General features: G+C 37.0%; 2 protein-coding genes across 10 annotated transcripts in view; one reads left to right on the top strand and one right to left on the bottom strand.

Annotated features, from left to right (window-relative positions):
• Window positions 1-795: 795 nt before the first annotated feature.
• The window catches only part of LOC147393971 (agamous-like MADS-box protein AP3), a 66,239-nt gene continuing 50,614 nt past the window's right edge, over window positions 796-16,420 (top strand). For 5 of the 7 annotated variants that reach the window (XM_086453938.1, XM_086453937.1, XM_086453936.1 and 2 more), the window contains exons 1-2: window positions 796-950; window positions 1,110-1,209. In XM_086453938.1, the coding sequence (XP_086310064.1) occupies window positions 874-950; window positions 1,110-1,209 (177 nt within the window). In that variant the 5' untranslated portion in view covers window positions 796-873. Of the gene's footprint in view, window positions 951-1,109; window positions 1,210-1,688; window positions 2,294-2,833; window positions 3,917-16,420 lie in introns of those variants that run through there. The other 2 variants (XM_086453932.1, XM_086453939.1) reach the window with 2 other exon arrangements.
• On the bottom strand, window positions 5,089-14,821 carry LOC147393972 (uncharacterized). Of its 3 annotated transcripts, none has more exons than XR_015181446.1 (4): window positions 13,415-14,821; window positions 7,895-7,957; window positions 6,780-6,845; window positions 5,397-5,472 (listed from the first exon to the last, which is right to left on the bottom strand). XR_015181446.1 is itself a non-coding variant. In XM_086453929.1 (3 exons), the coding sequence occupies exons 1-3, from the start codon at window positions 7,804-7,806 to the stop codon at window positions 5,242-5,244; spliced, it is 366 nt and encodes a 121-aa protein (XP_086310055.1). In that variant the 5' UTR covers window positions 7,807-7,884; the 3' UTR covers window positions 5,089-5,241. The 3 variants fall into 3 exon arrangements, 1 of the variants encoding a protein (XP_086310055.1); XR_015181447.1 differs by lacking the exon at window positions 5,397-5,472 and adding an exon at window positions 6,384-6,457; XM_086453929.1 differs by lacking the exons at window positions 7,895-7,957; window positions 13,415-14,821 and adding an exon at window positions 7,738-7,884 and having other exon boundaries at window positions 5,089-5,472.

Here is a 16,420-nt window from a genome sequence, read left to right as displayed (position 1 = left end):
TAATGATTACTGAATCCAAACTTATTAATTACAAAGTGAGAAATGTTGACTGAGACCAAAATAACATGCAAACAAATATAAACCAAATATTTGTCGGATCAGAAATTGAGAATTGACCCAATAAGGTGGTCCAGTGTAATAGATTTGCCTTGCCCCGAAAAGTTATAATAATTACTGTTTTGCAAGATTGATATGAGTTCCGGATTCAAACATTCTTCTTCATCGTCAAAATAATCCATAGGTTAGGCTTGATTCGATGTATCCTTGATAATCAGTATGATGATGTTGTTGTTCTTTTGGTTGCTCAAATTTGTTTGCTTCGTCGAATTGCCTCTGTCATTTTCCATCTCTTCCTTCCAAATGATTGACCATTTCATTCTCTTCAGAACATTTTGAATGCTCACTCATTCTAATTCTACATAACACCCATTCTTGGAATTGCTTCTAAAATACCAAACAAAAAGGAAAGTTATAACCAAAAAATACATGGATATCAAATTTAAAGAGAAATCATCAATAATAAAAAATAAAAATAAAAATCATTGAATTTCTAATAATTTTGATATGCTACTTTGGGGGTCAATTTATTATGAATATACCTACAGAGTAGGCAAGGTGTCATTTTCAATTTTTTTTACCAAATAGAAAATAATTTTTGAAATTATTAAAATACCCCCTTTAATATTTGACTATTACATTACATTTTTGGGAAGGATATTTTTAAATGTAACTTAGGTTTTTTCCTTGTTGGTAAAAAAATTAATTTCATATATAATGAATAGTGTGCTAAAAGGAAAACGTTGCTCAAGTGTACCTAAGTTTTTGTATGACCATCTTCATCGATACGAAATTGTTTGTCATAATTATGGCAGAATGAGTTTATCTGTGGATTTGCAAGATAGCTTGAACAAGCAGAAGGAGATTAATAATAAACTCCGGAGAGAAATTAGGTAATCCGAAGGCTTTTTTAACAAATAGTATAAAAAAAGATAAATTTGGGTTTTTTTTTTTTTTTTTTAAAGTTTTGATGGTTTTAATTAGGGTTTCTGTAGTCTTGATGAGGTTACACAAAGCAGGGTTTTTGTAGTATTGATGAGTTAATTTGATAGGCAGAGGATTGGGGAAGATCTGATCGATTTGACCATCCACGAACTGCGCGATCTTGAGCAAAATATGGAAAGTTCATTGAAGACTGTTCGTGATCGAAAGGTAAGAGTTCTTATTTGCGAGAATCTGTGTGAGTTCTTGAAAACTATATTTCTTTCTCCTCACAGATCAAGAAATAAATGTAGATGCAGAAAACACCAATTGAAGTATTAAATATTTGTAAACTCTGATCTCCTGCCATGAACAAACTTCATCTGGTGATTTTTGGACAAATTTCCAGTGAATTTTTTGAACTTGGATCTCTTCCAATCGAATTCAAACAAATGAACCTTTCTGATTTCATTAGAAGATTTGGAGGTGTTTCTGCAAAAACCACCTTGTGTGAGTAAGAGGGTCCATTTTTTATTTCATTTTTATAATTCATCAGGGCATCTTTTTCTTCGTTACTTCAGATTTTGTTGGGGCTGTGACCTATCCATCTACTTTACTTTGCCATGTTGGGCCTTACCATCAAAGGAGTGTATTTTCTAGGTTATGAAAAATGATTTATTCAGTTTCTGGTGACTTCAAATGAATTTCAGATGTTGTTAATGGCGTCTCCCTGTTGTCTTCATCTTTCAAAAGTACATTAATGGGGAAATTGGTGGTAAATCTATTTCATGCTATAAACATATATCTACCTATGTTACGCACATTTTTGTGAATAGTTAGTCGGATTGACCAATTTTTGTCATAAGCTTTCCTGGCAAACTTAGTTGGAACTGAGCTAAGGTGAAGGACTTATCATTGTGTCATAATTTGGATGAAGGAAATGGAAGGCTGACTCCTTGGAAACTTTGCTATTCATCATCCAATCCAATGGTTTGTAGTGTAGTTTGGCAGGTTATATCAATTATCAGTCAGAAGGAAGCTTTGCTGAATCATGTTGCCCTACAGAAATAGGAGATGATTTTATCGATGTAATTATTAGAGATAGGTCTCACAATTCTATGGTATTCTTGAGAATTAATGAGAAGTTGCAAAGTCTCAAGTAGATGGAATGAGTGAGCGTTATGAGACATGTTCTATCATTTTACGTGTATTATTGTGTGTTTTTTTTATTTTCAGAGTGTCTAGACCATTTTACATTTTTTTATTGCATAGAAGTAGTGTGGGTTTCATATTGAAACTTGCAAGGTTGCCAGAATTTTCTTGGTTTGTTTCTTCTTTGTAGCCTGCAAATTCTAGGACGTGTTATTTCCATGAAAAACTAATTGTTAATTTTGGTACACTGAAACATAGGTTTGAAGTACAGGTTCTAATTTTACATGGCTCGATGGTGCGCCTACGTTCATGGAACTAATCAAGAACAATCACTTCTCTGCAACTAGCGTACCACCAACAAAATTCATGACATTATTTAACCAAAGGGGACCCGAATAGCCAATTACCCTAAACATTGGCACCATCTAGTTTCTCCCAAAGTGCTAGTCAAGATGGGATCCTAAGTGGCTATAGCCAATTTTCTCTACATGAGGGATATTGGTTGATTGGCATGTAGCAACAAAGGATCATGATGGAATACAAATGCTAATAGGGAAAAAAATTCAAATTCAAAACGATGGATTTTGAGAGAGAAATCAAAAAAGTTGAAACTCTGATACCATAACTAAATCATAAAGCAAGCAACATTTTATTTATTAATATTCTTTTTGATCCCAACAAATACTTCATTCTTGACAATCAGATCAAAATGTTCCTCCAACAGATGATAGTTGACGAATCCAGTCATGAATCCAGTCCTCGCTGTGTTCCCCAGCTGATACATCGTTTACAAACGTCTCCCGGCTTTCGAAACTCGGTTCCCACGTTTCTACCGAATCAGAGCTCATAACCGATCCATTACTGTTGACCGCTTTATTCTTTGCACGACCACTATTCATAATTCTACACAACACCATTTCTTGAAATTGCTTCTACAATATAGAAGAAAAAAAGAAATGTCAACAAACCAAAAATAAATGTTTCGAGTTCTATAAAGTACAAGATAACAAGAATAAAAAAAAACAAAAAAAAAAAACACCAACCTGGTTCTGGTTGTTATAAATTGGGGGTGAGGTATATTCGTGCATTATCCATTCAGTGTTCTGTTCCATGCCCTGCTTGAATATTAGCGCTTGCCTGTGTCCAATCACCTCACCTTTATCCGTAATTTCCTTACGATTACCATGAGTAATCCATCGACCTCTTCCTGCCACAGTTCGATGGGCTGAGGTCGCTGTCTTCTTTTTTCTTCGAACGTAGCAATACAGTTCTATAATCTTTTCTGTCTCCACAAGCCCTAAAAAAAAGCCATAAAAAAATTAGTCTATTAAAGCATTGTAATAAAAAGAATGAGAAGAAAAAGTTACATACATACATACATAAACACACACATACCTGGGAGATTCCATGGTTCAAAGTTGTAGATGTCGCAATCCTTAATGGGTTTTGATCCAAGCTCATCTTTGTTTTCCCTAGCTTTGAGTTTGCCCAATAAATTTGCATCCGTAGGTGAGAATTTGTAGTCATTGTCTGAAAATATGTAGTCTGACATTGTTGGACACAAACAGCTTACTACTCTCCTTCTCTATCTCAAATGACAATTAAGGTAAGAGATATAAGTTGAGAGATGAGTTGAGCCACTGAGACATATTTATACTCCACTCAACTCCAAATCCAACTTACACTTACTCGACGAAAGTCAAACTCCAAATCCAACTTACACTTTAAAAGCTACTCCAAATCCAACTTACATTTGTAGGTGTGTGTAGACATATATATTATGTTCAGCAACAAACATTTTGACAAACATTTTGGCAAAACATTTTTCAAAACATGGGTTAGAGGTTTTGGAAAGGGCTGATTTTTGGAGAGGATGATCTCTACGGTGAGGAGATCATCCTCACCAAAAATCAGCCCATTCCAAAACTTTTAGCCCCAGTTTACAAGTTGAAAAATCGTGGACCGTCCATTTTTTGTAAACCATTTTTGATGGGGTTAGAAGTTTTGGAATGGGCTGATTTTTGGTGATGATGATCTCCTCACCGTAGAGATCATCCTCACCAAAAATCAGCCCATTCCAAAACCTCTGACCCATGTTTTGAAAAATGTTTTGCCAAAATGTTTGTTGCTGAACATTTCCCATTTAAACCAATACCCATACAAATGATCGTGATCGTTGGATGCCCACAGATCCAACGGTGGATCTCGTTTAAAACAGTCACTTAAATCACGTTTCTTTTAAATTTTCTCTATTTGCAACTACCTCCCCGCACAGGAGTCGGATATTCTAAGATGTTCAATTTTTTTTAAGATATGTGCGGGGAGGAAGTTGCAAATAGAAAAAACTTAAAAGAAACGTGACTTAAGTGACTGTTTTAAAAGACATCCACCGTTGGATCTGTAAGCATCCTACGATCACGATCATTTGTTTGGATGCTGGTTTGAAAATTTGGCCGCTTAAGTTTTGTTTTTTTTCAACATGGCAAGAAGAATTATGAGCATTGCATGGGGATGACATGGAGAATGACACTTGTCAACATGGCAAGTCCAGACGATTGTCTATTGTATGGACATGGGTTTGAAGCCAGCAATGACAATCCCAGCTACAATTTCCTAAAATTTGAACTTCAATAACTGATGTAATTATATCCATGATCACCAATAATCTCATCTATTCATTTAGAACTTAAATTCGACCATGAATCAACTCGGAGGAGTCGAATAAATATATATATTAAATTTCTGAAAATATATTGTACATACATGCATAAAACAGTCGGGTTTCTAATCCTCGAACAAATTTTAGTATCCAAAATTCAATTGAGTCGTTTGACTCAGCAGATTTTTGAGTCACGATGTGGTTTAAAATGTCGTTTCTTACATAAAATGCTTGGGGTGTGGGGGGACTAACCCATGAATGCACCTATTCTCTATTTCACTCAACATCAAAATTTCAAATTTTGAAAAACAGATAAAATCATAAAACTGATTTCTTCGTAGTGCTTTTGAACCAACATACATGTTTAAATCCACTTTTGTTAAACTTGTGATGGTGGTACCCGATACCCCAAGAGATCTTTATTGATCATCTTTAAACTATAATATCATACATTAGTTTCTACGCCTTCTCTGAGGCAAGAGTTCAGCCTCAACTCGCTTGATCTCCTCTTTCAGCTTTTGCAGAGTAGATTTCCTTGACACTTGTGTCTTGTCGGTGGTGCTGGTCTCACTTATAAGGCCTAATAGATGCCTTAAATTCAAGATCGCCCTTAAACATGTCAGATACTCTGTTTTAACTTCGTGAGAATTAGAGATCGCCCATAAATTTTCAGATTGAGCTACCTGTGCAGGGATTATAAAACAAGTAGAAATGAATTGCTCTATTTCACTAATATATATATTCATTGTTGAAGATTATTTTATCTTCCTTCTGATAATAAACAAGAGACTTCAGCAAAACATCACATTCTAACCAAAATCAGAGAGGACATTAATGAAAAAATTCTAAGGGGCATCATCATATTACTAGAGCAAATTTTACTTGGCTAAACATTCTAGTCGAAGAATCCACTTAGTTTTCTATTCTTCGTATGGTTGGACTCCAAAATTTAACTATATAGGAGAACCTTAAAAGTAAATGTTAGTAATGTTGTTGTTTGATAGTCTATATGCTGACTATGACTTAATTGATTTAACATTCTTCCTTAAGAGAGTTTTAGTTCCCTTGAAAACTTTTAGGTTGCTTGACTAAGTAGTTTCCAGTCCACGACTTTTTCCCCAGATTTCTCCTCGAAGAAATCCCGATGTTGCTACCTTGCTATAGACATTCTTCTAGCTGCATGGCATGCATAGCATGCATGGATGTTTCTTAAGAGCATTAACTTTAATATAAAACATGTCACTAGGCCAATAAGAGAAGATATGAACCATAGCCTTAGGAAAGACCCAATATATTCCAAGCGAAGCAGAAAAACAAAAAACAAAAAAAAAAATCTCTATTAACTTTTCAATTTTATGAAAGGTTAGTTTGTATATTCTTCATCCTATCGACATACAATGCATCTAGTTTGATGATTGCCTCAAATGGCTAAGGTGGTTATTTTAAGAACGATGATAAACTGACTAAAAAAAAAAAAAAAAATCAAATATACTTCAACCATATATTTTCCTTGTGTATCTCGAGGAAAAATCTATGGTTCGGTGAACATGCCTCATCAGTTGAGTTTTTTTTTTTTTTTTTTGAGTTGGTTTATCATGACTCTTATGTTTATGTTTTGTCCAAAGACACTACCTCGAGAGGGCCTCCACTCCTGAGTCCAAGGGGAATCTGGAAATGGGTTTCCCCAAATATTTTCAATCAATGATCTTTCAATCGAGTAAGTCTGCTAAAATACCATCAAATAATGCAAAAGAAATTTTATCTTGAGGTATGATCCTCTCCTTAAAAAGCCAAAGGAACGCAAATCCCATAAAAGGTACTTAAGAAATTATCTATTGGTCGGTAGCAAAATTGAAAGTTGGTTTCTATTGGCCGGGCCAACACTACTGCTCAACCCATGCCTTATTATTCCAAATATCAAAATGGATTGGACGCAAAATCAACAAAATCAAGTTTAGATACAATGTTTCAAGAATCTTTTAGTAGATACCTCTTTGAAAGCAGTAATGCACTGGTGATATGCATGCTCAGCCTCAACTAGAGGTTGACAATCATCCTGTATTATCAGACAAACATCAACTTAATTAGCCAATAGGAATAAATCACTGCAATTTAATGTGGATTTTTTTGCAACTTCAAATATTCTTTGGACTTGCACATGCCCATTTGTGAATGTGCACTTGTCTCCAATGCATGCATGTGCATGCCTATGTAAATTGTAGAGATAAAGGATCTAGTCTTTTTTTTTTTTGGATAGATACAAAATTCTTATTAGAAAATCAAAGAAAATATATTGGGGCTTGAGCATACCTACCTAATACAGAACTAAAGGAATGGATAAGTAGAAATAAAAAGAAAAAAATAGACAAAAACCACTCCCGACTCTCCCCCTTACATGCTAAGACCTTTTTTGGAATTGGATACAAATTAGAAAGTAACCGTAGAACAAAGTAGCTCTGGGAGAAAGTAGCTTTTAGAAAGTAGAAAGTAGTTTCCTTTTGTTTTTAAAGAAGTTTAGATTTTAAAATTAACTCAAACAAGTTTTTTTAACTTTTCAACTTTCAAAAGTCAAAAAAGTTACTTTTTAAGTGTATCCAAACGGGTTCTAAGTCCCACCTAAACCAAAAAAAAACCAGAACATGAGTCAATCTTTACTATACTTTATGTTCTTATACTCTATTAGAACTCCTGCTTGTGGGGGGGCCCATATAGATGTGATGTTGGATGATCCAACCACACAATGAATTTAACTCACTATGATGATTACCATTTGCAAGTCAGTTAATTCTAATAATACTTACTAGGTTTAAATTTGATTTGAAATATTTATATAAAATGTCTTCTAGACTGTTTCTGGTAATAATGATAATTGTACAATAGAATGTCAAAGAAGTGAAGGGGGTCAACTGGCAAGCCCTATTGGCTTCTTAACTCTAAGAACAACATACCATGGTAAGAAATAAGATTAACTTTTGAAGACTTCTTGAGTTGTTATAGAGGCTCAAAAGGACTGGCATGCAACTTGAAACAAAATAAGCCACTAATTAAATCTCAAAGTCTTCCATGAAGAACTGAGTACGTAGATCTTCAGTCATAAATACTGACCCTCGGTTCTACAAGTTCTTGCTTAGTGATTTCTAAAAGCCCAAGAGCGTCAAGTGATTGCAACTGCAGGCATGAAGACAAATACACCAATTTCAAATTGAAAGGCACAATATTACAAAATAACATCATATATCACCGCATGTTTGGTTCAGCATTTATGGCATTACATATGTCAGACAGATATATAATGGTGTATATGGACAATGCATTTTTGAAAAAAAGTACTCTTCTATTGGTTTGAAGTGTCTAGTTCTTACCAAATATTTAGTTAAGGTAGTTTGGACATTCGTCAAATAAGCTCAAGACCATTTATAACATACTGATTATAAAAAGTAGATGCTTGACAATAATGAAAACAGCAAAATTGGCATTTTGCACTCATATAAATCACTAGGGTAACTTGATGAAAATGTGGCTTCATGGGAATAATCTTCTACTACATTGACACCGTATTGTGAATGGATACCCATTAAATCAAGGAAAAAGCTGACTCGTAAAGTGGGAGTTAAGTGGGGAAGGAGCAAGGACAATCTAGGAAGGAGTTAAGTGGGTTTGGGCAGGTTGCAACTGTCGTTGAAGCTTCGGGAAGGAATGCTCAGAGGGAAGTCTGGTCTGCTTTAGCGGTTGAAGATGGTTACCTGGGGGGGTGCATGTTCAATGACCAACAGAGCGTGGTTCATCCGATGTGTATTCTGCCTTCCTTTTATTCTTAGCATGGGCAATACAAGGGCAGAACGAAGGATGGGAGGTGGGGTTTGGGCATTGGGGTAGAGGGGACTTTCTTTTTCAATTTCTTGGTGAGTACAGGAGACTTGTGGGTTCTAGGGTTATGCATTTCATCGGCACAGTTGGGTGGCATCAATGGGACAATGCACATGACGAGCAAACTAATAACAAGTGAGAGAGACAAAGCTATAGTTGGCCAACAAGATACATGGCAAGATTATCAGGTAAGAGGGGATATAGGACTCTTAATGGAGGTTGATAACGATATGGATTCTGCGCGGTTTTTGCAAGGAAAAGGTAGTCCCTCTGCAGATTCTACAAAGTCAACGTCGCCAGATAGATTGGGAATTGGAAGTAAAGACTACCACACTAACTTAGGGATTATGACAGAACAGATATTAGCTAATATGCTGGAATCCGGACTGAAAGTGGGTATGTCAGTCAGAAACGAAGGTAAAATGTCTCAATCATTGGTTAACGTGGCCCTGAAAACTAGTAAAGGAGTGGAGTTTTGCATGCAGAAGGTGGTGGGGCAGTGGCCACTTTCGGGGAGGGTCCCCTCAGATCATGGGGGAGTGGGGATGTCGCCTAGAGATCGTTTTCAATATGAATTCTCAAGGTTAAAGATTTCGAGACAGCTTTTGGGTTGCGGCAATATGGCCAAGGAGAGGAATAAAAGACTAAAGAATGAAATTATTCAATTGAAGAGATCTGTGGAGGATTTTCCATTAGCAGTTACAAAAGGGAAGAGGGCCAGAAGGCACTTAGCAAGTTTAAATGTGGATTAGAATTTTCTCTTGGAATGTTAGGGGGTTGAATGCGGCTACGAAAAGAGCAGCTATCAAAGTTGTTCTTTATCATCAAAAGCCTCACATTGTGGCCTTGCAAGAATCCAAGCTAGATAAAGTGGATGGTAGATTGATTCGGGAGATTTGGGGGATTCGGTCAGTGGGGTGGTGCGTGCTTCCTTCATGGGGGGCTTCGGGCAGTATCATTCTATTGTGGTATAGGAAGTCAGTGGTGGTGGAAGACGAGCTTATCAAGGCCTTTTTGGTCTCAATCTTATGCAGGTTGATTGGAGAGGATTTCACCTGGGTCTTTTTAGGGATTTATGGTCCAACGTTAGAGAGAGAGAGAGAGCGAAGCCATTTCTGGGAAGAGTTAGATGATATCAAAGGGCGTTCAAATAAACTGTGGGTGTTGGGGGGTGACTTCAATGTTATCCGATTTTCATTCGAAAAGAGGGGAGGATCGAGAATCACCCCAAAAATGCGTAGGTTCTCGGATTTTGTTGATTGGAATGAGTTGATTGATCTTCCACTATGTGGGGGAAGATTTACTTGGTCAAACAATCAGGAGATCCAAATCTTATCATATTAGACCGATTTCTCATTTCGGTGGAGTGAGAAGAACACTTTGGAAGGATTATTCAGGAAAAGTGGCCGAATCCTGCGTCTAATCATTCTCCTATTTCTTTGGTTGCCGGAGCACCGAGGAATTGGCCCACGCCTTTTAGATTTGAAAATATGTCCCTAGAGCATTAAGGGTTTGGGGAGATGATTCAAACTTGGTGGAATGAGTTCTTGTTTGAAGGAAAGCTAGGGACCGTGTTGAGGCTAAAAGAAAAGTTGAAAATATGGAATAAGGAATTATTTGGGTTTGTGAAAGAAATGAAAAGTGTCGTGTTGGTGAAGCTACAAGAGTTTGAGAGTAAAGAGGAAAGAGGTTTTCTGGGAGTTGAAGAGAGTTTTCGACATGCGAATCTCAAAGTTGCATTCCAAAGATTATCTACAATGGAGGAAATTTGTTGGAAATAAAAGTCGACAGTCCATTGGCTTAAGGAGGGAGACAAAAACACATCATTTTTTCACCGTATGGCAAATCTTAACAATCGGGTCAACTTCGTTTCAAAACTTAAAATCAATGATACATGGAAAGTGGGTGAGGAGGAGGTGTGTGAGGGGGTGGTACAATTCTATAAAAACCTGTATACGGAGGAATATGCGGTCAAGCCCACGTTAGATTCTTTACATTTCGATAGCATCTCCCTAAATCAACAGAGTTGGCTTGAAAGATTACTCAAGACAGAAGAAGTTTGGGGAGTGGTGAGTGGATTGGCTAGCGATAAGGCTCCGGGACAGGATGGTTTCTCTCTAGGTTTCTTCAAAGCTTGTTGGGGGGCTGTGAGAGATGATTTGATGACAACTATCGAAGACTTTCATAGGGAAGGTTTCTTAGACCTGGGTTCTAATTGTACTTTCTTGGCTTTAACCCCTAAAGTGTCAGGTACGAAAGACATTACGATTTTTAGACCAATCAGTCTGGTGTGTTCAATTTATAAAATCGTCTCTAAGGTCTTGGCCTCTAGATTTAAGACTGTGCTAAGTACTATCATTGGCCTGGCTCAAGGGGTTTTTGTAACGGGGAGATAAATTCTGGATAGGGTTCTTATAGCGAATGAATGTATCGACTTGCGTAGGAAAGCCAATATTTCGAAGCTTGTTTGCAAAGTTGATTTAGAGAAAGCTTACGATCACGTGAACTGGAATCTGGTGAAGTACCTATTGAGGATGATGGGGTCTGGGTAAAGGTGGGTTCGATGGGTCATGAAATGCATTTCCACTGCTACATTTTCGATCTTGATCAATGGTGTTCCAACGGGGTACTTTAGAAGTTCTAGGGTGTCCTCTGCCAAGGAGATCCGTTGTCGCCTTTCTTTTTTGTGATAGTCATGGAAGCCTTAGGAAGGATGCTATCTAAGGCAGTGTTTGAGGGGGAGCGTACAGGGTTTACTACTGGTGTGGGTGGTCATACAATCTCGCATCTTCAGTTTGTAGATGATACTTCAATCTTTTTGGAGTACTCGCCAAGACAATTAAGCTTCTTAAGTAGCATTCTTGGGTGTTTTGAGGCAATATCTGGTATTCTGATAAATCTCCATAAAAGCATGCTATTTAGGGTGGACGTCCAAGAAGGGGTGGAGGTAGCGGCGGCATCGATCGGATTCCAAATGGGGGCTTTTCCATCCACGTATTTGGGACTACCTTTGGGAATGAGTTATACAAGCAAAGACATTTGGGAGCCGGTGATTGAAAGGATGAGAAAGATATGTAAGTACTTGAAAAGTTAAGCTTTTATCTAAAGGAGAGAAGATTACACTCATTAATAGTGCTCTAGCTAGTATTCCGATCTATATCTCCTCATTTTTCTCATTACCAAGGAGAGTGGAAGTGCAATTAATTAGAATTTGTTGTGAGTTTTTGTAGCACGAAAAAGACAGCTAGATAAATCATTGGATAAGTTGGAGTAAATTATGTTTGCCTAAGAAGAATGGGGGTTTGGGTTTTCGTAATTTTGGATCTATGAATTCGGCATTGTTGGAAAAATGGCTTTGGAGATTTGGGAAGGAGAAAGGAAGCCTTTGGAGGAAAGTAATTGTTGATAAATTTGGGGTAAAGGGGAATGGATGGGAGAGTGGTCCGGCGAAAAGTACGATGGGGTGTGGAGTGTGGAAGGGTATTCTAAAAAGACTTCTATTTTCCAAGAGAAGAGTGAAGTATAAGGTTGGGTGTGGGACTAAGGTGAGATTCTGAGAGGATTGGTGGTGTGGGAATGGTCCCCTTAAGGACTTGTTACCGGATCTTTTCGATTTGTCTTTGAAAAAGAATCAAGTTATTTTGACTTTCAAGAATTTGAAAATGGCATGACAAACTGGGACTTTGGGTCAAAAGAACTTTTAATGATTGGGAGGTAGATATGATAGGGAGGCTAATTGTTGTGGTGTAGAACAGCTATATGCAAAACTTGTCGGAAGACAAGAAAGTGTTGGAAGGCACTAGGGATGGAAGGTTTACGGTTAAATCTTTGTACGATGGAATTGTCCCAATAAGCGCAGCAACGTTCCCTCACTCTTTTGTCTAGGGTGGTAAGATACCCTCTAAGATATCTTTCTTCCTTTGGTCAACGGCATTAGGAAGACTCGCAACGTTGGATCTGTTAATTAAAAGAGACGTTATTTCTCCGAATCAGTGTTGTATGTGTGGCTCTTAGGCAGAAACAATGGATCACCTTTTCATTCATTGCCAGGCGGCTTATCACGTTTGGTCGCACTTCTTGTTTCTATTTGGTCTAGTAGGTTGTTTTCCTCGTTCCGTTAAGTTGACCTTGGAAGCTTGGTTGTCGTGGGGGGTTTCTTTCTCGTCTTCCAAGCGGATTATTTGGTTCTTGACTCTTTTTACAATTTGTCGGGGTATTTGGAATGATCGCAATCAATGCATTTTTGAACAAAAAATTTTCACGTTGGAATGCCTAGTTCTTTCGATTTTGGAGTTTATGTTTTCTTGGTCCAAACTTTATAAGGAGTTCAAGGGGATCTTCTTTGAAGATTTTGTCGTGCGATGGGGTAGGGTGTGTTCTTGGTCACGAGAGTAACTGTTGGGCGTGTATCGTTGTTTTTGTTGTGTTTTGCTTTCTTTGTTTCCCTTTTCTCTTTGTATTGGGCGGGTCATCTCGTCCCCCCTTGTTCTCTTCTCAATAAATTTATCTTTAATGATAAATAATAATAAAAAATCATTGAACAGAGATTTTTTTTCTGGCAATATAGAAATCATAAAAAAAATAAATAAATAAATAACAATAATAAAAAAAGAGAAATCATCCAAAAGATTTTTTCACATATTTTTCTGGAAAATATTCTTGAGGTCACAGTAAAAGTTCGATATGTCAACTCAAAAGTAGAGAAGGAAGAACTAAAATAGACAACTCTAGAATTGCACTAATGTTCTATTTGAATACCTGTGAACCAACTCGGTTTCTACAATCATATTTTGTGCACCAACGGTTCTAATACATGAGCATGGATTTGCTTGCCTTGATCTTCATTTCCTTGATCAGCACAAAGGGTCAAAAGGGTAGTAAACGTAAATTCATCGGGCCGAACATCAATGCAATTCTTGACCCATTTCAACATTGGCCAAACCAGCACAAGCTACGAGAATGCTTCCTAAATTATATCGATCACTCTTATAACCCAACATGTTCATTCTCAAAAATAGAACTAGTGCCTTTGAAAAATGTCCAAATTGAACTTCCCCGGATATCATAGAGTTCCAAGTAACTTGATTTCTTTCTTTCGTCCGTTCAAAAATTTGCAAACAACTCTCTTCATCCCCACATTTTGCATACATGTCCCATAAAAACATTACTCTCACAACCATGGATGATCAATTTAGCATGCATTTGCTTCCCTCTATCCAAAGATCTCAAAGAACCACAAATCCTTAACATTGTGGCGAAAGTGAAATTGTCGGGGACCACACCGAACTTACCCATTTTATGAAAAAATCCCCATGCCTCTATCCATTTCATCACCCTCGCATACCCACCAACAATCACATTCCAAGCAACAACGTTCTGATCATCGATCTCCTCAAATGCAGAAACCGCATCACTCATTGGTCCAATTCTAGCATAACCATCCACCAGAGACCCACCTACAACTGAATTACAATTCAAACCAATCTTAAAAATCAAAACTTGAACTTGCCTAACTCCATCACAATCTTCTACTGCTACACAAGCCTTAACAACACTCGGGAAAGTAAATTTGTAGGGTAAAATTCCCGAACCCCACATTCTACAAAATAGCTCCAACATTTCTGCATGATCATCCACACGTGCGTAGGCAAGGATCATGGTGTTCCATGGTATCGAGTTTCTTTTGGACATTTCATCAAACAATTCCTGTGCAACACGTAAATCCGATAACCCATCAGCTCTAGCATAGAGCATAAGGATTTTGGTTTGAAGGAAGGTGTCGGGCGTAAACCCATTGAGATGAATCGATGCAATCTTGGATGAGAGAAGAATATGATGAAAGGTTGGAAGGAATATGAAGATGGGTTGGAGTAGATTTTGAGGATTATTCACATTGGGTTTTGAGATCAGTGAGGGTAGAGTTGGTATTGTTGAGATTTGCTGAAAAAGATTTGAATTTTGGTTTTGGCGGGAACGAGAGGTGGTGATGGATATAGTGACCGTTGATGTCGTTGAGATGACAGTAAAGGGAAGTGTTTGGAACATTTCTCCGCTTTGAGTCTACAGTTTCTGTAAGTGGGCCTTATTAATAGTAGACGGGTGTTCAACTACACTCTGTGCATTGTAGACACTATAGGTTTTTTTGGCTAACATGCGCTACATCTGGAGACCCATGGTTTTATTGCTCGACTGAGTCTCAAGACCGAGTTTTCAAATATTTATTGACCTCCTTTGACTCGGCTAACTGAAATATTTTAAGAGCTGCTATTGACAGACCAAATTTTACTTATTACACTCCAATTTCTTAAATTACCATTCGAACCCATTACAAAAGTATGGTTTAAGTTATTTCCTCAATATTACAAAGAATTATAACACATTCAAATAACATCAACAGTTTACAATTAGGATTTGAATCATATAGAAGCTTGAATCTAACAAATAGAAATATACAAAGAGAGAGTTTCTATTGGCACCCCAAGTTTTACTATTTCTACTTATTTTTTATAATTTTAATTAGAGTGTAATAAGTAAAAGTTGGAGTGCACTAGCAACTCTCTTTTTTACTAAATGATTTTTAAGAATAAATTTAGGATATGTTGGATTGCGCATAGAAAATAGGTAGAAAATTGATAATCCTCAGAAAATTCATCTTTTAGAAGTTTTACTTCTAATTTTCCTTGGAATTCAATTTCATCCTTGGGAGGAAATTGGATTCCCTTTCTCCCCTCAAAAATCATAGGTAGACTCAAAAGCTCAATGAGTTGAGTCAAGTCAACAACTTTCAAGTGGACTCAAATGAGTCAAATAAAATATATTAAAATTTTAACATTTAAAAAAATATTTTAATATTTTAAAATAAAATATCCTCTTTTTTTTTTGGTACAAAATAGTATACATAAGCATTGAGTCAACTCAACAATGGCCGATTATGCTATCGTAGAAGACCATGGTCAATAGTCACCAAAAGATCTAAATTACTCTACTATGGTATTAACACGCATATTTTGAAGGAAAATGCTGGAATGACACAAAGGTGACAAAAATGATGTAGTGGCATGCATATAACCGTAGATGCTTTTTACTCGTATCTCGCGGAAAAGCATCTACAATAATGTGCACGACACCAAATCATTTTGTCACCCCTGTGTCTCCGTTTGTGTCACCCCAGCACGACTTTATTTTTAAAGTTGAGAAAACTCTCTTCAAATCCAATTTTTATCAACTTTATTATGGGTCAACATTGACAAAATTTACCCAACTTTTCGAAATAATCTTGGGGTTTCCAAAAGCTTTCTTGGTGATCAAATTGCTACCACCTTCCTTCTTTTAATACCACCATTATTTTAGGACATGTTCTCGTTCAAAAGAGGCAATATCCAATAATAAGGTTGCCTATATTTCCTTCCGAACTTCAACAATCCCTTCTAGATTCACCTTTTTATCTACAATTTATCTGATGGGTCAATGTATTGTGCTTGAACGACTCTGTCGCCATGTAGGCTAAATCGTGTGTGATGATTTGTTGTAAAACTTAAATCGTGCGTAGACGTGTCTCTCATCTGTATTCAAACATGAGTTGTGTTGGGGTGACACAAAGGTGACAAAAACAGCTTGTGGTGGTGCGCACATAACCGTAGATGCTTTTCCATGAGATACGTGTAAAAAGCATCTACGTTTATGTGCATGCCACCACATTATTTTTGTCACCTTTATGTCTCCGTTTGTGTCATTCCAGCATTTTCCTTCGAACATATGTCCCTT

Source organism: Akebia trifoliata, chromosome 9, assembly GCF_017979445.1.
Source record: "Akebia trifoliata isolate Shusen 1 chromosome 9, ASM1797944v1, whole genome shotgun sequence".
Classification (NCBI taxonomy): domain Eukaryota; kingdom Viridiplantae; phylum Streptophyta; class Magnoliopsida; order Ranunculales; family Lardizabalaceae; genus Akebia; species Akebia trifoliata.
This window is presented reverse-complemented; position numbering and strand designations above follow the sequence as displayed.

Excerpts from the sequence above, each read along its gene's own strand:
- LOC147393972 (XM_086453929.1), bottom strand. The coding sequence starts at position 7,806 with ATGCCAGTCCTTTTGAGCCTCTATAACAACTCAAGAAGTCTTCAAAAG. Across the intron at positions 6,846-7,737 it reads TAATCTTATTTCTTACCATG|GATGATTGTCAACCTCTAGT; the intron begins GTATGTTGTTCT and ends CTGATAATACAG. Across the intron at positions 5,473-6,779 it reads GCATTACTGCTTTCAAAGAG|GTAGCTCAATCTGAAAATTT; the intron begins GTATCTACTAAA and ends ATCCCTGCACAG.